The sequence below is a fragment of the Podarcis cretensis genome (genome assembly GCF_951804945.1).
Source record: "Podarcis cretensis genome assembly, chromosome: 18".
NCBI classification, from domain to species: domain Eukaryota; kingdom Metazoa; phylum Chordata; class Lepidosauria; order Squamata; family Lacertidae; genus Podarcis; species Podarcis cretensis.
This window is the reverse complement of record NC_137188.1, coordinates 6,028,743-6,053,876: the sequence shown is the minus strand read 5'-3', so window position 1 is coordinate 6,053,876 and position 25,134 is coordinate 6,028,743. Positions and strand designations below refer to the sequence as shown.

The 25,134-nt window shown below is 47.6% G+C and overlaps 1 protein-coding gene and 1 long non-coding RNA gene across 2 annotated transcripts in view; one reads left to right on the top strand and one right to left on the bottom strand.

Moving 5' to 3' along the window:
• Positions 1-25,134, bottom strand: part of LOC307207285 — a 200,742-nt gene that overhangs the window by 52,803 nt on the left and 122,805 nt on the right. The window lies entirely within an intron of this gene.
• Positions 1,140-21,197, top strand: TINCR (TINCR ubiquitin domain containing). The gene is made up of 4 exons (XM_079961059.1): positions 1,140-1,620; positions 7,343-7,419; positions 17,682-17,801; positions 20,373-21,197. Exons 1-2 carry the CDS (start codon positions 1,310-1,312, stop codon positions 7,365-7,367), a joined length of 336 nt encoding a protein of 111 aa, XP_079817185.1. The 5' UTR covers positions 1,140-1,309; the 3' UTR covers positions 7,368-7,419; positions 17,682-17,801; positions 20,373-21,197.

Here is a 25,134-nt window from a genome sequence, read left to right as displayed (position 1 = left end):
TCCTGATGCCCGCCAAGCCCCTGAGCTCTGCCTGGGAGCTCAGTCAGTAGAGCAGAGCTTTGCAAACTGTGCGTCGCGACACCTTAGTGTGTCGGCTGCAGTGTGCAGGTGTGTCAAGCGATATGTGTCCTTATCTCTTATAAGGGGTTAGTTTAACCTCCGGTGTGCTTGTAAAACTGAATTGTTGTTGTTTAGCCATTTAGTCGTGTCCGACTCTTCATGACCTCATGGACCAGAGCACGCCAGGCACTCCTGTCTTCCACTGCCTCCCACAGTTTGGTCAAACTCATGTTAGCAGCTTCTATAATACTGTCCCACCATCTCGTCCTCTGTCGTCCCCTTCTCCTTGTGCCCTCCATCTTCCCCAACATCAGGGTCTTTTCAGGGTGTCTTCTCTTCTCATGAGGTGGCCAAAGTATTGGAGTCTCAGCTTCAGGATCTGTCCTTCCTGTGAGCACTCAGGGCTGATTTCCTTCCGAATGGATAGGTTTGATCTTGCAGTCCATGGGACTCTCAAGAGTCTCCTCCAGCACCAGAATTCAAAAGCATCTATTCTTCGGCGATCAGCCTTCTTTACGGTCCAGCTCTCACTTCCATACATCACTACTGGGAAAACCAGAGCTTTAACTATACGGACCTTTGTTGGCAAGGTGATGTCTCTGCTTTTTAAGATGCTGTCTAGGTTTGTCATCGCTTTTCTCCCAAGAATCAGGCGTCTTTTAATTTCATGGCTGCTGTCACCATCTGCAGTGATCATGGAGCCCAAGAAAGTAAAATCTCTCACTGCCTCCATTTCTTCCCCTTCTATTTGCAAGCCCCTTTGCCACGGCAAGGCAGTGATCCATGAAGGGGCATTGATATTTTAAGGTTGTTTAAGCGAATATTCTGAAATGTAAAATAGAAAATTTAATAAAAAGGAAATAAAAAAGTGCGTCACCAGCACGGAAAGTTTGGAAAGCTCTGTGGTGGAGCAGAGACTCTTAATCTCACGGTTGTAGGTTCAAGCCCAGAGTTGGGTGAAAAACCTTTGCTTTTCAGGGGAGTGGACTGGATAGCCCTTGTGGTCCCTTCCTGTTCTGCAATGCTGCGATTCTATGAAATAAGTGGCGGTATGAAATCGTGACGCACGCCAAGCCCCTGATCTCTGCCTCTGCACTCCTTGGGACGGGAGACAGGGCGAGATCTTGCCTGGAATGCGAAACATGCCACCTTACGGGCTCGGGCCGAGACCGGTTTGTCCAGCTTGGCAGGCTGGCGTTCCCTTTCCGAAACCTCCTTGGGAGTTCCTGGTCTCCCTGCTCTCGGCTTCATGCTTTCGCTGGCCTCTCTCTCGCCTGCCTCTCTCGCCGAGCCGGAGGGGATGGAGACCCTGCGGAGGAGCCTGTCACGGTGGAAGAAGTACCACATCAAGGTCCACCTGGCCGACGAGGACCTCCTACTGCCTCTGACGGTGAGGCCCACCGACACCATGATGGACCTGAGGGCCCACCTGGTGCGGGAAGGGGTGACCTCGTGGAAGAAGACCTTCTTCTACAATGCCCGGGTAATTGAGGAGCACGAGACGGTGAAGGAGGCCAAGATCCAGAACGGGTCCGTCCTCCTGCTCATCAGCGACAAGAGGTGGGTTCCCTGGGCATCGCTCTTCAGCCAAGCTTAGCCAGATGCTTAGGAAGTTCGCGCAAGTTTGGGTATGTTTGGGGAGTTGTACAGTTGGAAGGGACCCCCAAAGGTCACCCAGACCAACCCCCGGCAATGCAAAAAAATCGCAGCTGATGTATCTTGGGCTGAGATGTAGTTGAGTGGGAGAGCATCTGCTTTTAGGGCAGCGGTTCTCAACCTGTGGGTCCCCAGATGTTGTTGGACTACAACTCCCATCATCCCTGAGCCCTGCTAGCTAGGGGTGATGGGAGTTGTAGTTCAACAACATCTGGGGACCCACAGGTTGAGAAAGGCTGTTCCCGGTTGGAGATGAAGGTTCCCGGTTTTAACCCCTGATTAAGACTGAGAAGCTGTACGCCGGCTCCCTCAGCCAATAAAGCGAGATGAGCGCCACAACCCCAGAGTCGGCCACGACTGGACCTAATGGTCAGGGGTCCCTTTATCTTTACCTTAAGACTGAGAGGGACCCCTGCCCATGGCAAACCAAGCTGACAGACTATGCCGAGATGGCAAAGCCGACTGGAAAACTCAGAAACCAAGAGGACAAAAACTTGATAAAAGAATGGGAATACAGTGATACCTCGGGTTAAGTACTTAATTCGTTCTGGAGGTCCGTTCTTAACCTGAAACTGTTCTTAACCTTAAGACCACTTTAGCTAATGGGGCCTCCTGCTGCTGCCGTGCCGCCGGAGCACGCTTTCTGTTCTCATCCTGAAGCAAAGTTCTTAACCTGAAGCACTATTTCTGGGTTAGCGGAGTCTGTAACCTGAAGCGTATGTGACCCGAGGTACCACTGTAATTTATAAGTTATTTAGGAGACCGCTGTAAGCAGATGGAAACAAAAGCAGGGTTTTGATTTCACTTGTAGTGTAAAAATGACCATGGATAATATGGTTGGATATAGAAATTGGAGAATGGATGAATATGCAGTAAAAAGGTAAAGGGACCCCTGACCATTAGGTCCAGTTGTGGCCGACTCTGGGGTTGCAGCGCTCATCTCGCTTTATAGGCCGAGGGAGCCGGCGTACAGCTTCCGAGTCATGTGGCCAGCATGACCAAGCCGATTCTGATGAACCAGAGCAGCGCACGAAAACGCCGTTTACCTTCCTGCCAGAGCGGCACCTATTTATCTACTTGCACTTTGACGTGCTTTCGAACTGCTAGGTTGGCAGGAGCAGGGACTGAGCAACGGGAGCTCACCCCGTCGCGGGGATTCGAACCGCCGACCTTCTGATAGGCAAGCCCAAGAGGCTCAATGGTTTAGACCACAGCGCCACCCGCGTCCCTCAATATGCAGTAGTAGATGTTTAAAACAGGACTTATAGAGGGTATGGGGGGATGTCCCGAGATTCGGAGAATCTTTATATAGTTTTTAAAAAATAAATCTCTGTTTGTTTGTACTTAGTATTTGTAAAACCAATACAAATGATTTCATTAAAAAAAGAGAGAAAGGGATCCCTGCCCAAAATGCTGGAGGGCTGCTGCCAGTCAGTGTAGTTAAGTGGAGCAAACCTTTGTATCAGGCAGTTTCCTATGCGCTCGTCTCAGTCGGCCCTTTTGGTTCGAATCGATGAGGACTAGAATCTTGCTTTGCCTGGAGAGGAAGGACCCCAGTTCAGCCATGGAGCACCTCATTTGCATGCAGGAAATGCCAGTCAGTGCAGGCATTGCTGAGCCCTGCATAAGACAGCATCCTAAGTTCCTACAACTCTGGGCTTAATTCAGGGGAAACTGCAGAAATGTTGATCAAACTCGTTTTAAAAACACAGCAAAACGCCTGCTCTTTAGCTGGCTGTTTTTGCATGCCGCCTGGTTTTGGGGGAGAGCAAAGAGCATTATTTACAGAGCAAAGACTTACTGTAGAATCCGGGGTCTCCGAAGGTCCTCTAGTCCAACCCCCTGCGAGGCTGGAATCGCCGGGAAAGAACCCCCAACCTCTGCTTCAAAACCTCCAGTGGAGGAGAGTCCACTTTGTCTATGCCTTTATGTAGAGCCATCCCCTTGGTGCTGTCTCCTGGCTAAATAAATAAGGAGCTGAAGTCCTCTTTGCTCAATTGAGTGCAAAGCCAACTTTGAGGGTCAGAACAAGCTTGGGGCAGAGGGCAAAGGCAGAGCAGGATTTGACCCAGTGAATGGAGGGTTATTGGAGGTGGTGGAATTCAGAATTCAAGCTGTGCTATTTTTGCATTTGCCTGTCATTGTTCCGGATACGCAAAGACTATCTATAATATAACAACAACAACAACAACAACAACAACAACAACAACATTCATACTCCGCTCTGGGCGGCTTCCAACAGAGGACTATTCGTTTTTATTGGTTTTACAAATACTAAGTACACATAAACAGAGATTTTTTTTAAAAAAACTATATAAAGATTCTCCGAATCTCGGGACTTCCCCTCTGTAAGTCCTGTTTTAAACATCTACTACTGCATATTGAGGGACGTGGGTGGTGCTGTGGTCTAAACCACTGAGCCTCTTGGGCTTGCCTATCAGAAGGTCGGCGGTTCGAATCCCCGCGACAGGGTGAGCTCCCGTTGCTCAGTCCCTGCTCCTGCCAACCTAGCAGTTCGAAAGCACCTCAAAGTGCAAGTAGATAAATAGGTACCGCTCCGGCGGGAAGGTAAACGGCGTTTCCGTGCGCTGCTCTGGTTCGCCAGAAGCGGCTTAGTCATGCTGGCCACATGACCTGGAAGCTGTACGCCGGCTCCCTCGGCCAGTAAAGCGAGATGAGCGCCACAATCCCAGAGTCGGCCACGACTGGACCTAATGGTCAGGGGTCCCTTTACCTTTCATGTGCATATACCTCCGAATAATGCAATCACACCACATGCGAGGATGATGATAAATTCTTTAGTTACTAAATGAAGGGTGCCTTTGATGTGCCATAGCCACTAAACCTGGAGTCCTAGAGGTATCCTTGGAAACCAGAATGGATCACTATGTTTAGATCTGGACAAAAACTTCTAGCTCTCTGATCAAAACGTTAGAATAGCCACACCACACCACTGGATTTCTTGCTAACAGTAAGTCCTGCTTGGAGTAGACCCATCGGAATGACTGGGCACCGCTGGTTTAGATCCATTCCTTTCAATGGCTAGACCCTGCCTGGGTAGAAACTGGTTGGATAAATCCACATTTACCTGCACAGTCCTAACCATGTCTTCTCAGAAGTAGGTCCTGTTGAGTTCAATGAACCTTGCTCACAGGTAAATGGGATTCGGGCTGCCTTCACATGGCTGTTCATTTCATTTTCCTGGCATTTTCCTAACTGTTGATTTCTGCGTTACAGTCGATGTGTTTGTACGATGTAGAAGTCACTTCTGGGGAAACTAAAGGAATATAGCCCATGATTCGAGCTCATTTCTGTGTTACTTGATCCCAGAAAAAAAAAACAAAAAAAAACTCCTTGCAGCACCTTTAACGTGGAAAATTGCAGGGGCAAAGCGGTGAAATTTGGGGCAATATACTGGCCTATACTGGGACACGGTTGGTGCTGTGGGTTAAGCAACAGAGCCTAGGACTTGCCGATCAGAAGGTTGCCGGTTCGAATCCCCACGTTGGGTTGAGCTCCCGTTGATCGGTCCCTGCTCCTGCCAACCTAGCAGTTCAAAAGCACATTGGAGTGCAAGTAGATAAATAGGTACCGCTCCGGCGGGAAGGTAAATGGCATTTCCGTGCGCTGCTCTGGTTTGCCAGAAGCGGCTTAGTCCTGCTGGCCACATGACCCGGAAGCTGTACGCCAGCTCCCTCGGCCAATAAAGCGAGATGAGCGCCGCAACCCCAGAGTCGGCCACCAGTGGACCTAATGGTCAGGGGTCCCTTTAGCTTTACCTTACTGGCCTATGGTTCTTTCTCGCTGTTTCTGTGGCAGACTCGTGGGGCAAAGGAAGCACACATGGGCCAAGAGGGTGGGATAATGGCGACGTGGTCCGATGGCATTCCTGTTGTGTCATACCGTGTAGACGAAATTTAGCTTGGCATGCTGGCATATTGGCCCCCAAAGCCGCAGCTGCACAACATGAAACGCCAGCATTATAATCAGGAAAACTGCAATTTTTATAACGTGGACCGCCCTGAGATCTATGGGTATAGGGCGGTATACAAATTCAATCAAAAAACAATGGGAGAATGACATAGGCTATGAGATTAACCCCACTCAATGGACCAGAATGTGGTCTAAACCCCCCTTTAAATCCATATCAATGAAAAGAAAACTCACTCTGAAACTCACCTACAGGTGGTACCTAACACCAAGAAAATTAGCGCTAATACGCCCAGGAACCTCCCCAAAATGCTGGAGAGGGTGCGCCTCCACAGGCACATACCTCCACTTGTGGTGGGAGTGTCCCAAAATCCAACTATTCTGGACAACAGCCACATGAGAAATATGTAAAATAACTAAGCAAGTATTAGACATCAACCCAGAATTGGCCCTACTAAACATCTTCCAAGACAACAATGCCCATTTACGCCACAAAGCACTCATAACCCACCTACTTTCAGCAGCCAGAAACACCATAACCAGACACTGGAGAGACCTGTCAGGAGTAAGCATGGACCAATGGTACCAAATAGTATGGGAAACAGCCCTACTAGAAAAATTAACCAATAAACTGAAACTGACATGGGGACAAACAGAAGAAGACTCCTTTACTCCGGTATGGCTCTCCTTTATCACATACACACAGCCCAACAAGACAATGACAATAATCCACCAACAGCATACAAATCAATATGGCTAACCTGATCCAAAACACCCACCCACCCCACTCACACACAAAAACAAAGACCACCACAGCCAACCACAAATGAACAACCACACCCTAGGCCAACCCCAACCTCTCTCACCACCAAAGGAACACAAGTGAACAGCAGAGAACCGGCACGAGCAACACTGACACAAAACCCCACATACATTAAGCAAAATAGCAACATCGCCACCCGACCCCACCCATCTTCCCCCCTCCACCCCTTTTCTTCCTAATGTCTCAACAAATGAAACTGATTTGTACAAATGTTAGATTGGAAAAATACGAGAGACATTACATATACTTCTGTAAAACAAGAAAATCTTTAATTAAAAAATAAAAACAATAATGATAATAAAAAGGACATGAACCCACACTGTAAACCTAACCCTGCTTACCTTCGGAGTAAGCTCCATCAAAAATTGTCACCAGGTCTTACATCTGAGTAGATGCGGTTAGGATCGCAGGGTCACCTATGACTTGGGAAGGGGAGGTCTGCCATGTGTTGGGTATGTCCTCTTAAGCTACAGTTCCTATTGTCCGCTGCCGCTGGCCATGTTGGCTGAGCCTGATAGGATTTGGAGGCCGGCAACATCTGGAGGGACGTGGGTGGCGCTGTGGGTAAAACATCAGCGCTTAGGACTTGCCGATCGCATGGTCGGCGGTTCGAATCCCCACGGTGGGGTGCGCTCCCGTTGCTCGGTCCCAGCGCCTGCCAACCTAGAGTCTGTCAAGACTGGCCCGTACGGGCAGGGGTACCTTTACCTTTAACATCTAGAGGGCAACCAGTGACCCATTCTTGGGGCAGGCGGTACTACAGAGGTAACCGGACCACGGTTTGCCATGCTATAAGGCAGCTTCCCGTGTTTCTGTTTAAATCAGCCCCTGATCCAGAACCTTGAGGACTAGTATCTCTCTTTCTATTTTTAGGGGAAAGGCCATAGATGAATGGTAGGACATCTGCCTTGTACTCAGAAGGTCCCAGGTTCAAGCCCTGTCATCTCCAGGTAAGCCAGTTGGCGTGCTGCCAATGAATGCCAAGGTTGCAGGTTCGATACCCTCTTGGGACAGCTGCATTGCAGGGGGGTTGGGCTATATATATGAGAAACTGGGGGGGGGGGTTAGTCCTGCCCTTTGCTACTACCCAACTACCCAATTAACCTCCGTCTCCAAGGGCTGCCGCAGTCATATCTCCAGGGGCAAGCTGAGACTCTCCAAATGTCCCTATTTTCCAGGGACAGTCCGGGAATAACAGAAGCCATCTAGGTTTCTGATTTGATCCCGGACTGCCCTGCTTTTCCTCAACAGGACACCCCTATTTTCATTGGAGAAATGTCGGAGGGGGTGGGAAAGGGACTCCTAGGTGTTCATCAGAGAAATGTTGGAGGGCATGCAAGCTCATGGGCTATCTATGCCATGGGATGGCACAGAGGCAAACCCTGGAGATGGAGATAAATTAGGAGAGGGGGGCAGAAGAAGGAGGACCCCCACCCCCGAGTGTCTACATGAGAATTTGCAGACCGCTTCTGCCAGGCTGAAGCTTTCAAGCTGCATCAACAGTCATGGTTGTTGCTTATTTTTCTTTTTACCACGAGAGGCTCCTTCACCCATCTGAAAACTCAGGCCCTCCACCTGCCAAGAAAACCCGGAGGCTTCAGGGCGGACCTGGAGGTCTAGCCCAGGCATAGGCAAACACCTCCAGGTGTTTTGGGACTACAACTCCCATCATCCCTAGCTAACAGGACCAGTGGTCAGGGATGATGGGAATTGTAGTCCCCAAACAGCTGGAGGAACAAGTTTGGCCATGCCTGGCACTAGATGATCCTCCTAACTCTACAGTTCTAAGATTCTGTGATTCCTGGGCGAGAGGGACCAGTTGTCTGGCCAGGGGTATGAGGCAGCTTCTTATATTCCTACTCCACTGCCCCGCCCATTTACAGGCCTTGCTGTCCTTCAGAGTTTAGCTCCTTCCAGATCTCAAGAAGTTACTGTTAGGATATTCCGTTCCACCTTAAGGAACAGGCATGATAGTTGTGTGTCACGTGCCTGTTTACACTCCAGCACAGCTTGCTGGGAACCTCCATTTGGGTACAGCTTTTGCCGTTTTGCTTTGGACACGAAGGAGACCAGACATGTTTCCTTTTGCCCTGCTGTACGCTGAATAAACTGCTTGTAAATATGCTCAAACAGCCTCTCCTGCCACTTTCGTTTGCACAGCGTTTACTCTGCTGAGTAGCATGCCCCAGCTTCTAAAGCTCAGGTCACAAATTCATGCTGCACCAGGGACTGGAGTTCGCCCAGCACACCAAGCGGTGGGCAGGAGCCAGCTGGGGGCCTGCCAGCTGCCCCCATTTCCTTGGTTGCTTGCCAACAGTTACATGTCTACCTGGTGGGTGGATTCTGCCTCTCGTGTGTGTGCTGGTTAATAGGTGTGCATGAGTGGCACACAGAAGGGAAACTGCCAAACGCGTTTGCAGAGCTAAGCAGGGCCCAGCATGGATTGAAATGGTGAGGTGGGGGAGGACCTGCATGGACTAGATCAGCGGCGTAGCGTGGGTTGTCAGCACCCGGGGCAAGGCAAGTAATTTACGCCCCCTAACCCGGGGCAAGGCAAGTAATTTGCGCCCCTGACCCCTAACCTGCCGCCGCTGCCAGCTTCTTCTTGCTGCTGCCTGGGCTGGTCGGGTGTGGTTCTCTCCCGCGCTCAGCGCTGCGCTGGGTGGCCGCTGCACTGTCCCTCCCCCAGATAGTCCCTCCCTCGCTCTCTCTCCGCTCCGCACCGCAACGCACGCCTGGCACCCTCCCCCTCCACAGTGGGCGGCGACCCGGCAGCTCGGATCGGATTCGCACAGCCAGCACTGCAGTGAGAGAGAGTGAGCCAGGTAGGGGCAGAGAGCTGCGAGTGCGAGTGCGCCCCCCCCAAATGTTGCGCCCAGTGCGGCTGGCCCCCCTGCACCCCCCACGCTACGCCACTGGACTAGATGACCCATGGGGTCCCTTTCCAACTGTGCTGGACCCGGGGGTAGCCTGTGGAACACAGCCCAGGTGCAGAATCCGAAGGTTCCGCTCGGAGTCAGTCTGACCGGGCCAAGGCAGGACACGAGGTAGGAAACCAGGCAAGGACAGGTACAGGATCTCAGGTAGGATCTGGCATACAGCAACGTTGCTCCTGCAACCTGGGACAGGGTCTGACAGCCTTTTATCTCTGTCGGGGTAGCGGCCAGTCCTGATCTCCCGGCAACTCACCTCCCTGTTTTGCCCCAAAGCGAGCACTCCTCCTGCGAGTACTCAGGTCTCTCCTTCTCTCAGACTTCAGTCTTTGCAGCTCGAGAGATGTCAGTGGGTTACTGGACCCAGGGGCTGCCTCAGCCTCCCCTGACCCAACCGGTAGTGGAGCAGCTGTAAGTGATGGCCCAGCTGGAGGCAACGAGGTAATCCCTGCATCTGGAGCCAGGGCAGGCTCAGGCCCCTGACTCAGCCCAGCTGGGGTTTGTTGCAGGGGAACCTGTGCAGACTGGGACTCTTCAGGATCAGGCCCCAGACTTGTTTCAGATGATGCCTGAGGCAAAGGATCCGGTGCGGACTGAGTCTCCTCTGGTTCCTCTGGCTAAGGGAGCTGGGCATGTTTAGCCTGGAGAAGAGGAGGTTAAGGGGTGATATGATAGCCATGTTCAAATATATAAAAGGATGTCACATAGAGGAGGGAGAAAGGTTGTTTTCTGCTGCTCCAGAGAAGCGGACATGGAGCAATGGTTCCAAACTACAAGAAAGAAGATTCCACCTAAACATTAGGAAGAACTTCCTGACAGTAAGAGCTGTTTGACAGTGGAATTTGCTGCCAAGGAGTGTGGTGGAGTCTCCTTCTTTGGAGGTCTTTAAGCAGAGGCTTGACAACCATATGTCAGGAGTGCTCTGATGGTGTTTCCTGCTTGGCCGGGGGTTGGACTCGATGGCCCTTGTGGTCTCTTCCAACTCTAGGATTCTATGATTCTATGACTCCAAGTCCGAGCCCCAGTCCCAGGCCATCACACCAACTCAACAATTCTACGATTCTATGGAATACCCCTTGGTGGAAACCACAGGAAGGGAGAACATTCTTGCACTCGGGTCCTGCTTGCATTTGGCTGGCCGCTATGGGAGGAGGACTGGAATTCTAGACTTGGAAGGGACCCTGGTGGTCATCTAGTCCAACCCCCTGCAATGATGACCCCCTTTGGGCTCTTCGTATGCCTATCTTCCTTTAAAAAGAGCAACGTAAGAAGGAGCTCCAGTGGATCAGACCCAAGGCTGTTCCAGTCCACCTCCTCGCTTCTACAGCGACCAACCAGATCCATCGGCAAACACTGCCAGCAAAGTGATGTGCATAGTTTTAATCGTAATCATGTTTCATGGTATTGCAAGGGTTGGTTTTCCTATGTTTTCATAGAATTGTAGTGTCGGAAGAAACCTTTTGCCCGATGTGGGTCTCGAACCCGCAAACCTGAGATTAAGAGTCTTGTGCTCTATCTGGAAGCTGCATTGGGTCCCGTCAGGGAAAAAGACAGGGTATAAATAGTCATATCTACTACTACTACTACTATTTAAAACAATATATTAATATAAAACATAATATATCATAAAGGGACCCGGGTGGCGCTGTGGGTTAAACCACAGAGCCTAGGACTTGCCGATCAGAAGGTCAGCGGTTCGAATCCCCGCGACGACGGGGTGAGCTCCCGTTGCTCGGTCCCTGCTCCTGCCAACCTAGCAGTTCGAAAGCACGTCAAAGTGCAAGTAGATAAATAGGTACCACTCCAGCGGGAAGGTAAATGGCGTTTCCATGTGCTGCTCTGGTTCGCCAGAAGCGACTCAGGTCACCGACTCTGCAAAGGAAAGCATCGCAGCATCCCGAATTAACACCTCTTTTGTGTGTGTAGGGACGCGGGTGGCACTGTGGGTTAAACCACATAGTTTAGGACTTGCCGATCAGAAGGTCAGTGGTTCGAATCCCTGCGACGGGGTGAGCTCCCGTTGCTGTCCCTGCTCTTGCCAACCTAGCATTTCAAAAGCACGTCAAAGTGCAAGTAGATAAATAGGTACCGCTCTGGCGGGAAGGTAAACGGCGTTTCTGTGCGCTGCTCTGGTTCGCCAGAAGCGGCTTAGTCCTGCTGGCCACATGACCCGGAAGCTGTACGCCGGCTCCCTCGGCCAGTAAAGCGAGATGAGCGCCGCAACCCCAGAGTCGGCCACGACTGGACCTAATGGTCAGGGGTCCCTTTACCTTTAATGTATCATAATAATAATCTTTGCTCTGTCCCCCCCGTGGATCTTTGAGTGTGATCACTGGGCAGGCGTCTGGATAAACAATAATTATGGTCGCCGGTCATGTGCTGCACCTCTCCTGAGTCAGGACTGAGACACGTTGTGTACACAAGCAAAGCCTGATTTTCCAGGGCGACCTGTTTGTGCCTTCAGTGGATCTTGTCACTGCTAATCTTCCTTTTTTGAGAAAGAGCAATACCAAGAGCAAGACCAACAGACTGGCGGATGTGCTTTGGTGAAGGCTTATTCGCTTTTGCTGCAAATATATCCATGGCCCTCTTTTCCTCCATGTTATGTACTGAGTTGAATAGGATCCAAAATGCAGCAGTCTGATTGGGCCTAGAACAATAGGATCCAAAATGCAGCAGTCTGATTGGTCCTAGAACAACAGGATCCAGAATGCAGCAGTCTGATTGGTCCTAGAACAACAGGATCCAGAATGCAGCAGTCTGATTGGTCCTAGAACAATGCAGCAGTATGATTGGTTTGCAGGAGCCACCCAATCCAGCTCCAGACGGAAGTGAATCCACAACCTGATTGGCCTACAGGAGAATTACGGAATTAGCCAATCACGTGCAGCCCATTGTGTAAATAATGTATATAAAGCACTCCAAGTGGCTCAAAGTGGCCTGCACTGTTCTCTACTGTACTACCAACCTTACTGTATGTGCGTGAAACATGGACCACTTATAAACGCCATCTCCATCTCCTCGGAAGATTCCATCAAGGGTGCCTCCGAAAAAAATTACACATCACTTGGGAAGACAGGCAAACTAATGCCAGTGTCCTGGAAGAAGCAAAGATCACCAGTGTCGAAGCGATGATTCTTCAACATCAACTTCGTTGGACTGGCCATGTTGTTCGGATGCCTGATTATCGTCTTCCAAAGCAACAACTCTATTCCGAACTTAAAAATGGGAAGCGTAATGCTGGTGGTCAACAAAAGAGGCTTAAAGGCTCTCTCCAGGCAAATCTAAAAAAAATGTAGTATAAACACTGACAACTGGGAAACACTGGCCTGTGAGTGCTCTAATTGGAGAGCAGCCTTTACCAATGTTGTCATGGGCTTTGAAGACACTTGAACTCAGGATGAAAGGGAGAAACATGCTAAGAGGAAGAAACACTTAGCAAACCCTCACTGTGACCAACTCCCGCCTGGAAGCCAATGTCCCCACTGTGGAAGGATGTGTGGATCCTTGGTGGAAGAAGATTGGAAGAAATTTGAAGTTTACTTACAGAAACATTGTAAAATTGAGGAATGTTAGAAGGATGCTGGAATGAAGTTATGTGGTTTTAGCAGAAATGTTATAAAGGACTAAGTAAAAATGGATTGTTAAGTGGTGAAAGAAGAGAATGTAAAATTACAGTATATTAAGATCAATTATTAGGATAAAAACAAAGATGGAAAGGATTTGCTGAAATATCTAACTGAACTAGAATACAAAAAACGGAGGTGTGAGGAGGTCAAGGAAACAAGCAAATGAAAGATAAGTTATGGGAAGGTTTGATTTGTTTCTTAATTGTTTGTATTTTTCTGTTTCCCCCCCTGTTTTTTTATTGTGATGTATTGTCTTGTTTTTTTGCTTAATTTGGTGTTTTTTCTTTTTTCCTTTTGTAACCTTTAAAACTTTAATAAATATTTTATTTAAAAAAACAAAAAACAAAAGGATGTGTGGATCCAAAATTGGACTCACTGTTAAGACTGTTTTTATGGAAGACAATCTTCGATCGCCAAAGAAGAAGAAGAAAAAGCACCGTTCTCCCTCTCCTCATTCCACGGAATCATATAATTGTTGAGTTGAAAGGCACCCCAGGGGTCATCTAGCTGAACCCCCTGCAATGCTGGAATCCTGCCCACAGCTGCTCCAGGATGGGTTCGAACCTCCAGCCTTCTGATCCTAACCACCGCCTCCATCCAAGTTGACTGGATGCAGCCCAGAGAAGCACTGAAGGTGTTGGGGGAAGAAGGAGGCCAGAGAGGAGCAGGCAGTGGCGAATATCACTTGTCTCCTGCGCTTAGTGATCCTCCTGGTGGAGTCCTGTGTCCAGTTCTGGGCACCACAGTTCAAGAAGGACACTGACAAACTGGACCGTGTCCAGAGGAGGGCAACCAAAATGGTCAAAGGCCTGGAAACGATGCCTTATGAGGAACGGCTAAGGGAGCTGGGCATGTTTAGCCTGGAGAAGAGGAGGTTAAGGGGTGATATGATAGCCATGTTCAAATATATAAAAGGATGTCACATAGAGGAGGGAGAAAGGTTGTTTTCTGCTGCTCCAGAGAAGCGGACACGGAGCAATGGATCCAAACTACAAGAAAAAAGATTCCACCTAAACTTTAGGAAGAACTTCCTGACAGTAAGAGCTGTTCGACAGTGGAATTTGCTGCCAAGGAGTGTGGTGGAGTCTCCTTCTTTGGAGGTCTTTAAGCAGAGGCTTGACAACCATATGTCAGGAGTGCTCTGATGGTGTTTCCTGCTTGGCAGGGGGTTGGACTCGATGGCCCTTGGGGTCTCTTCCAACTCCATGATTCTATGATTCTATGATTCTATGATTCTCCTTGGGGTCCATAATAATAATAATTATTATTATTATTATTATTATTATTATTATTATTATTATTATTATTTATTTATACCCCGCCCTTCCCGGTTCAAAAACCGGGCTCAGGGCGGCTAACAAGAAATTTAAAACACTTAATTGTAAAAGCAGCAAAAAATACAGTATAAAAAACATGAATAACAATAAAATTCAAAATTCAGAAATCAATTTAGGGGAAATAATCATTAGATAATCCCCAGGGCTAGCTGGCTGAATTGGTCCTACTTGGGCCAGCGAGGAGGCCAGGGGAGAATTAGCTGTGGCGTCTCAGAGCGGGTGATCTTCATAAAAGGGGAGGGGGAGGGAAGAGAAGGGAAATAAAAGATCAGGCTGAATTTTAATTAAAGGCCAGGTGGAATAGCTCTGTCCAACAAAGGTCCGTATAGTTAAAGCCATGGTTTTCCCAGTAGTGATGTACGGAAGTGAGAGCTGGACCATAAAGAAGGCTGATCGCCGAAGAATGGATGCTTTTGAATTCTGGTGCTGGAGGAGACTCTTGAGAGTCCCATGGACTGCAAGAAGATCAAACCTCTCCATTCTGAAGGAAATCAGCCCTGAGTGCTCACTGGAAGGACAGATCCTGAAGCTGAGGCTCCAAGACTTTGGCCACCTCAGGGGAAGAGAAGACTCCCTGGAAAAGACCCTGATGTTGGGAAAGATGGAGGGCACAAGGAGAAGGGGACGACAGAGGACGAGATGGTGGGACAGTGTTCTCGAAGCTACCAGCATGAGTTTGACCAAACTGCAGGAGGCAATGGAAGACAGGAGTGCCTGGCGTGCTCTGGTCCAGGGGGTCACGAAGAGTCGGACACGACTAAACGACTAAACGACAACACAGGCCCTGCGGAAGGAAGTTAAATCCTGAAGGGCCCTGGTCTCATGGGACAGAGCATTCCACCAGGTCGGGGCCATCACTGAGAAGGCCCTGCCCCTGGTGGAGGATGGTCTGACTTCCTTAGGGCCCGGGATCTCTAAACTATGATTATTCATGGACCTTAAGGCCCTCTGCAGGGCAGACCAGGAGAGGCGGTCCCGTAGATACGAGGGCCCTATCTGCCACTCCTTCTGGTTGCCCCCAGTCTGCCGCCTGAGGCAAGTGCCACACTGTGCCCCGTGAGCACTGTCCGGTACCACCATCTTGACGGGACGCCGGCAGCTAATCAGCTGCCAGTGATCCCTGGCCAGCAGTTGGCCAAACTGCTGTGTTTGGCAGCTCCTGGTTCGGCCTCTGGGGGCAGCCCTGCATGCCCCACATTTGAGGAACTGAGAAAGATTCCCTACACACACAAAGGGAAAGGTAAAGGGACCCCTGACCATTAGGTCCAGTCGTGACCGACTCTGGGATTGTGGCGCTCATCTCGCTTCATTGGCCGAGGGAGCCGGCGTACAGCTTCCGGGTCATGGGGCCAGCAGGACTAAGCAGCTTCTGACAAACCAGAGCAGTGCACGGAAACGCCATTTACCTTCCTGCCAGAGTGGTACCTATTTATCTACTAGCACTTTGAAATGCTTTCGAACTGCTAGGTTGGCAGGAGCAGGGACTGAGCAACGGGAGCTCACCCCGTCGCGGGGATTCGAACCACTGCCCTTCTGATCAGCAAGTCCTAAACTATGTGGTTTAACCCACAGTGCCACCCGCGTCCCTACACACGCAAAAGAGGTGTTAATTCCGGATGCTGTGATGCTTTCCTTTGCAGAGTCAGTGACCTGTATGTCATAGCCATGAATATTGATGGAAACGTCCGGCGCACGGGACTCTGTTCTGGTCGTTTTCCACCCGACGCAAGAGAAAACCGCGTAAAGACCCTGTTTTTCTTCCTGCCCCCTTTTCCTAATGCGCCGGCAGATAATTGGCAGTGTTCGGGAGAAGGAGTCAGCCTCTCCTCCATGTTGGTATCCTTGGGGGGTTGATAATGTTGGCCATAAAAATTCACTTAAGACTCAGCCTCGCAGATTTGGGGGTGGTAGGGATTCTTATGGCCCTGGCTAATATGCAAAATTTATTTATCTGTGTGCTTTCTGAGCAAACTGCTTGGTGTTTGTGTGTGTGTGTGTGTGTGTGTTTTGCTGGTGGAAAGAGGTCACCTCGTTGCGATTCCAGAACTCTGCTTTTTAATCAGGAGGGTTGACTTTCCCCCCTGCAAGAACATGTCCGGATTATAACTTGCGTTTGCGCAAGACCTTTGCCGGAGAGGCTGTTGGTTGTGATGCTTGCGACGACTCTGCCAGGTGGGTCGCTTGCTATTGATTATCTGCTTGCGTGACCTGTTGTGGGGTCACTGCAACCCCCGCAGCTCCCTGCCCCCCCCAGGGAAACAAATTTAGGGGTTTGCAACACAAGACACAATGTGCATTTAAAACGTACAACTGTCCGCAGAGCTTTCACAATTACCCAAGCAATTGATTGGCACCTGCCAAACGATGAGCTTGCCTGTACATCTTTCCATGGCTCCCCTGACTCCTGACCTCTGATAACATTCCACACCTCGCCCCTCCCTCCCTCCCTCCCTCCCTCCCTCCCTCCCTCCCGTTGGAATGTTTGTGAACATTCTGTGACATCACAGCATGTCAGTCAATAGCTAGGGCGGAGAAGGATTCTCCCATAGGGCAGCTGCTAGGTATTTATTTATTTTTAATCTTTTAGCCAAGGCTAAAAGGAGGTTCTTCACAGCTGGGGAATCATACCCATGCTGATTTGCTTAAATCTATTTATTTATTTATTTTAGCTGGAAAGACTATCTTATTTATATATATTTTTATTAATTTTTTAACATATCATTTTCAGCAATCATTTAACACAATTTCAAATCTTGTACAATTTTTTTTGACTTCTATCAATCACATCTGAAATTTTTCCAATCTTTTTCACTTAATTTACATTTCTTAATTTCACTATTACTTTTCATTATCTTAACTAATAACTCTCTTCATAATCTTCCTTGCAAAATTTCATATTTTTCTCCTTACAAAACTTCTTGTACTCTTACTAGCATAATCTGTTGATTACAATTGCTTTTCAAATAGTTCACATATTTATTCCAGTCTTCTGAGAATCTCTGGTCCCGCAGGTTTCGAATCCTTCCTGCCATCTTATCTAATTCTGCATAGTCCATTAATTTCATCTGCCATTCTTCTTTCGTCAGTAATTCTTCTTGTTTCCATTTCTGGGCCAATAACGATTTACTTAATTTTTTAAATTCCGTTATTCTTGTTATTTTCTTCACTGGGGAGATAAATATGAGGCGGTGGCAATTTCTCTCTGTTGGGACGGGTCTGATCCGATCCCCCTCCCCTCTTGGCAGTCGTTGATTTGATTGATGTTTGCATGCAGCCTGACGATCTCTCCCTTTCTTTTAAAAAAAATACGCAGGTGATGCTTGCTTTGGGAGACTGAGGAACTGCCTGGCATGGCGCCATCATTCAGAAGGACGGTGTTGTTTTTCTTATCTCTCAACGTGAGCAAATAACAGCAGCTAGCAGATATCCAAAGGTAAGCTGTGGAAAGAGAGCACAAACAGGTACACCTTTCCCAAACCCAGACAGAAAGCTTTCCTGAGCTCCTGATAGGCGGCATTTCCCCTCCCCCTTGCCGGCATTCCTGATGTTTTCCCAATTCATCCCTGCAATTTTGCTAATCGCCAGCATCCTGTGAGCAACACTTCCTCTGGAGCTGTTGGAATGTTCTTCAGCATTTTGTGACATCCCTCCGGACCAACAGGTGATTCTCCCAGAGCTATTTGAGTGTTCGTAAACATTCTGTGACACCATACTTGGCACCAAAGCTGCGGATGAGGATGCTGACCCGAGACAGGATATTATTGTTATTTTAACTTCTTGAACTCATCTTTCTAAATGATCACCATCGGCATACCTGCCGAGGAAGTCAGGATACTGCCTGAGGAAGTCAGGATACTGGGCTCATTGGCTCTCATGTTTTTAACCCTGTATGTGCTAACTAGCTCGAATCAGACATGCTGGTTCAAACCAATGGCCCAGCAGTTCTTTACAGTAGTACCTCGGGTTACATATGCTTCAGGTTACATACGCTTCAGGTTACAGACTCCGCTAACCCAGAAATAGTGCTTCAGGTTAAGAACTTTGCTTCAGGATAAGAACAGAAATCGTGCTCCGGCAGCTCGGCAGCAGAGGGAGGCCCCATTAGCTAAAGTGGTGCTTCAGGTTAAGAACAGTTTCAGGTTAAGTACGGACCTCCGGAACGAATGAAGTACTTAACCCGAGGTACCACTGTATCCTGTTCTCACAGTGGAGAGACAGAGCTTAGGGCATGGGTAGGCAAACAAAGACCCAGGGCCCAAATCCGGCCCAATGGCCTTCTCAATCCGGCCCACAGACGGTCCGGGAATCAGCATGTTTTTACATGAGTAGAATGTGTCCTTTTATTTAAAATGCACCTCTGGATTATTTGTGGGGCATAGAAATTTGTTCATTTTTTCTCCAAAATATAGACTGGCCCCCCACAAGGTCTGCAGGACAGTGGACCGGCCCCCTGCTGAAAAAGTTTGCTGACCCCTGGCTTAGGGATCCAGATAGACTGCCACTGGACTGGGAGGTTCCATAAGAATGTAAGCAATGGCTAGTAGCCATTGGCAGGGGCCGGGGGTTGGACTAGATGGCCCTTGGGGTCCCTTCTAGCTATGCAGTTCTATGATTCTGCGACAAACCTCTCCTCCTCCTTCCTCGAATTGGACCAATTCTCCTCGGGAGCCACTTAAGTTGGCCGTCGTCCTTGCCTCCTGCAGGAAGCAGTTCTGGGAGAGGTGGTCTTGTGGTAAAGTTAAAGCTTACTGGGAAATGATATACAATGAATTGAAAAGGATGTCTAAAATAATGTTTATAAAAAACACACACCCAGAAGCTTTCCTTTTGGGAATTATAGGGACAGAACTACCTAAAATGTATAGAAACTTATTCATGTACAGTAATACCTCCATGAACATCCGCCTTGTCTAGTGTTCATTCCGGCGAACGTCTGTGGCAAATCCGGAAGTACAGGAATGGGTTACTTCTGGGTTTGCCACTCGCCCATGTGCAGAAGCGCTAAATCACACTTTGCACATGCACAGAAATGCAAACCGCTTTTTGGCTAGCGGACCGGGACTCCGGAATGGATCCCGGCCGCAAAACAGGGTACGATCGTATGCGACTACAGCGGCAAAAATGTTACTCGCCCCAAAATGGAAAGAAGCAGAAGTCCCAGCAAAGAAAGAATTGATACAAAAACTTATGGAATATGCAGAAATGGAGAAACTTCCCGGAAGAATAAGAAATCAAGATAAACTTTTTTTAAAAAATGGAAATGGTTTATTGAATATTTACAGATAAACTGTAAACAGATAAGAACATTGGCAGGATTATTGTAATAACCTGCAGTTTGAGAAGCGTATATATTTAAAGCAGATGCATAAATGACCAAGTCAAGTTGGATATGCAGAAGATATTAAAAATAAATTTAAGGGGCCGTAGAAAAAGGGGGAAGGAAGTGAAGTTTTGAAATGTTAAAATGATAGCAAAATTAGTGAAATGTATAAACTTGATCACAGGTGGCATTGTGGGTTAAACCACAGAGCCTAGGACTTGCCGATCAGAAGGTTGGTGGTTCGAATCCCCGCGACGGGGTGAGCTCCCGTTGCTCTGTCCCTGCTCCTTCCCACTAGCAGTTCGAAAGCACGTCAAAGTACAAGTAGATAAATAGGTACTGCTCTGGCAGGAAGGTAAATGGCGTTTCCGTGCGCTGCTCTGGTTCGCCAGAAGCGGCTTAGTCAAGGTGGCCACATGACCCGGAAGCTGTATGCCGGCTCCTCGGCCAATAAAGTGAGATGAGCGCCGCAACCCCAGAGTTGGCCACGACTGGACCTAATGGTCAGGGGTCCCTTTACCTTTATAAACTTGATAGACATAAACAATTTTTTTTTTTTTTTTGGTTAAAAAAAGGGAGAGGGAGTTCTGCAGTTTGACTAGGCACTGCTTTGAAGAAGCCCTGTCTTTTATCAGTCCTAAATCTTCCCCTCTGTGTTTTCTGTCGCTCCTTGCTAAATTGCAGGTCTCCAAGCGAGGAGGAAGAGGGGAAGAAAGATGGATCCGGAGAGGAACGGAGGCGTTGGCAGAACCAGAAAACGGCGCTTCAGATCCATGACTCTTGGGCTTTCTGAGTTGGTGACCTGAGAGAGAGAAAGAGAGAGTTTCTGCCCTCAGTCACTCCCTCATGGCGCCTCCGCGCTGGGTGATACTTCAGACAGGTTTAGACATGACAGCCTAGCCTAGCTGTCTGCCGGAAAAGCGGGATTTCAAGTCGAGAGGGGCGGGGTGTCAGCGGCGGAGGCGGCCGAGGGTTTCAGTCACCCACGCCAGGAGGGCAGAGGTCAACTTCCTTGGGGGAAGGCTGTGCGGCTCAGTGGTTAGAGCACACACAGAGCCTAGATTCGTGCATTGTAGGGGGGTGGGACCAAGGTGAGCCTCAGGGTCCCTCCCAATTCTGTAATTCGATACCCAGGCAGCGCCGGGAAAACCTTCCTGCCGGCTGCCAGTCAGTGCTGGAGCCCACTGGTGGGCAGGGGCAGAAGGAAGAAGGGGGCGGAGCAACGCTTGCATTGCACAGGAAGTTTCTACGCCCAGACTCTGCCCTCTCAGACCAGGTGAGCGAGAGGCAGGGTCAGATTTCAGGGACGCACCCTGCCTGGCCAGGCGAAAACATGCGAGGAGGGTGTGAAGCAAAGGCAGTGAGGAGTGTGGCCTGGGGAATGTTCCGAGGGCCAGGCGGGGAGGTCCAGAGGGCCACATGTATTCTTCTTTTATTTATTTATATAAATTTTAATTGATTTTGCAATGTATCATTTTCAACAATCATTAAACGTATTTTCATATCTTATACCATTTTTTTTTTACTTCCGTCAATCACATCTGAATTTTTTTTCCAATTTATTCACTTAATATACATTTCTTACTTTTACTATTACATTTAAATCTCTTAGCCAATCTCTCTATTCTTTCTCTACTTAGCATATTTCATGTATTCCTCCTTACAAAACTTCTTGCAGTCCTACTAAGCGTAATTTGTTGATGAGAGTTGCTCTTCAAATAGTTCGTATAATTCTTCCAATCTTCTGTAAATGACACACCCTGCAATGGAAGAATGGCCTCAAACACTCCTTAAACTCGCTCAGATTTCCCCTCCAATAAATCTCAGTTCTTCAGCCTGAAATGTCACCATCCTAACAGAAATATATACCTTTCCTTTTCCCTCCCCCTCCCCTTTTCCTTTTGTGCCATGCCTTCTACATTGTAAGGCTGCCTAGTTGTGACTGCACATCAGCCGCATTGCTCTTAATCTTGAAAGCATAGCTGTCAATGTTTTCCTCTTTTATTTTTTAAATATTTTTATTCAATTTCCAATACAAGATTTAAACATACATTTTCAATATTGTCACAGATACATAATTTTGACTTCCTTCAACTCATCCGCGAATCTTCCGTTTTCTAATCTTCTATCCGCACTTCTAAATTTATCATTGCCTATTCCCTTGTTCCCTTTTTTACAGTGTTTCTAATATTATTTCTTCACAAAGCTTCCTGTAAACCCACAAACGTTATTTGCGCATCACATATGCTTTTCATATGTTGTTTAGTCGTTTAGTCGTGTCCGACTCTTCGTGACCCCATGGATCAGAGCACGCCAGGCACTTCTGTCTTCCACTGCTTTTCATATAGTCCACAAATTTACTCCAGTCCTTGGTAAACTTGTGATCTCGTCGGTTTCGGACCCTTCCTGTTAATTTGTCTAATTCTGCGTAGTCCATTAATTTCATTCTCCACTCTTCTATCGATGGTAATTCTTCCTGCTTCCATTTTTGGGCCAGTAGTATTCTTGCTGCTGTTACTGCATATAAAAATAATTTATGGTCCTTTCTATTTATTTCATTTCCAACCATTCCTAACAAAAAAGCTTCTGTTTTTTTTTAACAAATGTATATTTCAACATTTTAAAAAATTCATTATAAATCAATTCCCAGAAGACTCTCACCTTTTTACACAATGTTTTCCTCTTTTAAAGGGAAATTCCCTTATTCCGAATAGGATTCCTCGCAAGAAAAGGGAGAAGTTGACAGATATGCTTGAAAGGTCTCCCACTTTACAACTGCCAGTGTTCTCAGCAAATAACTAAATAATTGGGTGCTCTGGTTTTGGATAGCCAGCATCTGCAGGGAACCAGTGCTGTGCTGTCACAAATGCAGGATAACTTGGGGGACGGACCTATATGCTCTCCTCCCCTCTCCCAGTTACCCTTCATGAACTGGGATAGCTCAGTCAGTAGAGCACGAGGCTCTAAATCCCAGGGTTGTAGGTTCGAACCCCAAGTTGGGCAAGAGATTCCTGACTTGCAGGGGTTGGTCTGGGTGACCCTCAAGTCCCTTCCAACTCTATTTTTTTTAATAATAATTTTTATTAAATTTTCAATTTTATCATAATCACAGTTCCACCACATAATTCCATAACCACAAGCATTGCTCAAACTGAGCATCGACCTCCCCCCCACCCCGCTTTCTGGCTGCCAAACATAATTACTTAATTCTTAGCATTTTTATTACCACTTTTTTACCTTTTTGTACTTCCCCTCTTTCAATGTAAATCAGTTCCTTATGTTCACGTTACAAAACACTTCAACTCAGACCTACAAACGTTTTCAGATGTTTACAATGTTCTTTCATATATAATATAAATTTGCTCCGGTCCTTTTGAAACACTAAAAAGAATTACCAAAGATAGAAGAATGGCAGATGAAGATGATGGATTTTTCGGAGCTAGCCGACTTAACTGGAAGACCAGAAGGAGGAGGAGTATCAGGAGGAGTGGAATAAATTTAATGATTATCTAGTTAAATTTGTTAAGTTAAATTAACTGAAAACAGCTTGCAGATACTTAATTGGCCTAGGATTTTATTTATGTTAAGTGATGAATTAATGTGTTTAATTCCATAAGGTGAAGATTTAAGGATGTTAATGTTTAAGTTAAACTTCATAAGAATTGGGATTTGGAAAACCGCTAAAAGGACATGCAATGAAATTCAACCAAAGGGGAAGCGAGGAAGCCACTTAACAAAGTTAATAAGTGTAATTTTCAATAAGGCTATGATTATGTTTGTTTGTCTTGTGTGTTTGTTTGTTTGTTTATAATATTGTGAAAACTAATTTGAAAATTTGAAAAAAAGAAAAGAAACAGTTTGTTGCGCTGATTGTTTGTTGCGGATCTTCCCCGTCCCTTCCAACTCTACTGGACACAGTACTCTAGGTGAGGTCTGACCAGAGCAGAATACAGTGGCACTATTACTTCCCTTGATCTAGATGCTATCAATAGGAGTATAGCATCTAGATCAAGGGAAGTAATAGTGCCACTGTATTCTGCTCTGGTCAGACCTCACCTGGAGTACTGTGTCCAGTTCTGGGCACCACAGTTCAAGAAGGACACTGACAAACTGGAATGTGTCCAGAGGAGGGCAACGAAAATGGTCAAAGGCCTGGAAACGATGCCTTATGAAGAACGGCTACGGGAGCTGGGCATGTTTAGCCTGGAGAAGAGGAGGTTAAGGGGTGATATGATAGCCATGTTCAAATATATAAAAGGATGTCACATAGAGGAGGGAGAAAGGTTGTTTTCTGCTGCTCCAGAGAAGCGGACACGGAGCAATGGTTCCAAACTACAAGAAAGAAGATTCCACCTAAACATTAGGAAGAACTTCCTGACCGTAAGAGCTGTTTGACAGTGGAATTTGCTGCCAAGGAGTGTGGTGGAGTCTCCTTCTTTGGAGGTCTTTAAGCAGAGACTTGACAACCATATGTCAGGAGTGCTCTGATGGTGTTTCCTGCTTGGCAGGGGGTTGGACTCGATGGCCCTTGTGGTCTCTTCCAACTCTGATTCTATGATTCTGTCTCCAGGGCCTGAAGCATCGCCAGTGGCTGGTCCCAGGTTTGGGCTCTGGAATCTCAGGGTCTGCGATGCTCCTGACCTGGCAATCCTGCATCCCAACTGGGGGGAAAACACACACAAGGAAGGCCTGTATGAAAGCTTCACCTACCGACTTCCCTCCATGTTCTCCTAATTTTAAAGATCGTTCATTTGTCTCCTTCCATCCTCCTCTCTCTCGCTCCCTGAGACGCAGATACCAACCAAGTGTAATATGTTTTCAAATTGCATTGCAAAAGACTGCAATAATCCTGGCTGAAGATGAATTAGAAAAAAGCGGTTTGATCTATTTTTTTTTGTTAAAAAAGGAGAAATACATGCTAGTCAGCACTTATATCATAGAACTGCAGATTTGGAAGGAACACCAGGGGTCATCTAGCCCAACCCGCTGTGATGCAGAAATCTTTTGCCCAACGTGGGGCTCAAACCCACGAACCTGAGAGCCTCAAGCTCTGCTGACCGAGCTAAAGTGGTACCTCGCAAGACGAAATTAATTCGTTCTGTGAGTTTTTTCGTCTTGCGGTTTTTTCGTCTTGCGAAGCACGGACTTTGGAAAAGCTTCAAAAATCACCAAAGTCTTCAAAAACCTCAAAAAAAGGCGTGCTAGGGGTGGCTTCTCGAAGTCAAGTCGCAACTGCACCCCCTGAATGCACGGTTTTAAGAAAAAGGAAACAAACTTGCAAGACAGAGGAAACAAACTTGCAAGACATTTTCGTCTTCCGAAGCAAGCCCTTAGGGAAATTTGTCTTGCGAAGCAACTCAAAAAACGAAAAACTCTTTCGTCTTGCGAGTTTTTCGTCTTACGAGGCATTCGTCTTGCGAGGTACCACTGTATCACTGTGGTCTAG

What these genes read in the sequence shown, in the direction of transcription:
- TINCR (XM_079961059.1), top strand. Translation starts at nt 1,310, where the DNA reads ATGCTTTCGCTGGCCTCTCTCTCGCCTGCCTCTCTCGCCGAGCCGGAG. An exon ending in CTGCTCATCAGCGACAAGAG is followed by an intron (nt 1,621 to 7,342) that starts GTGGGTTCCCTG and finishes TTCTATTTTTAG; the next exon opens with GGGAAAGGCCATAGATGAAT.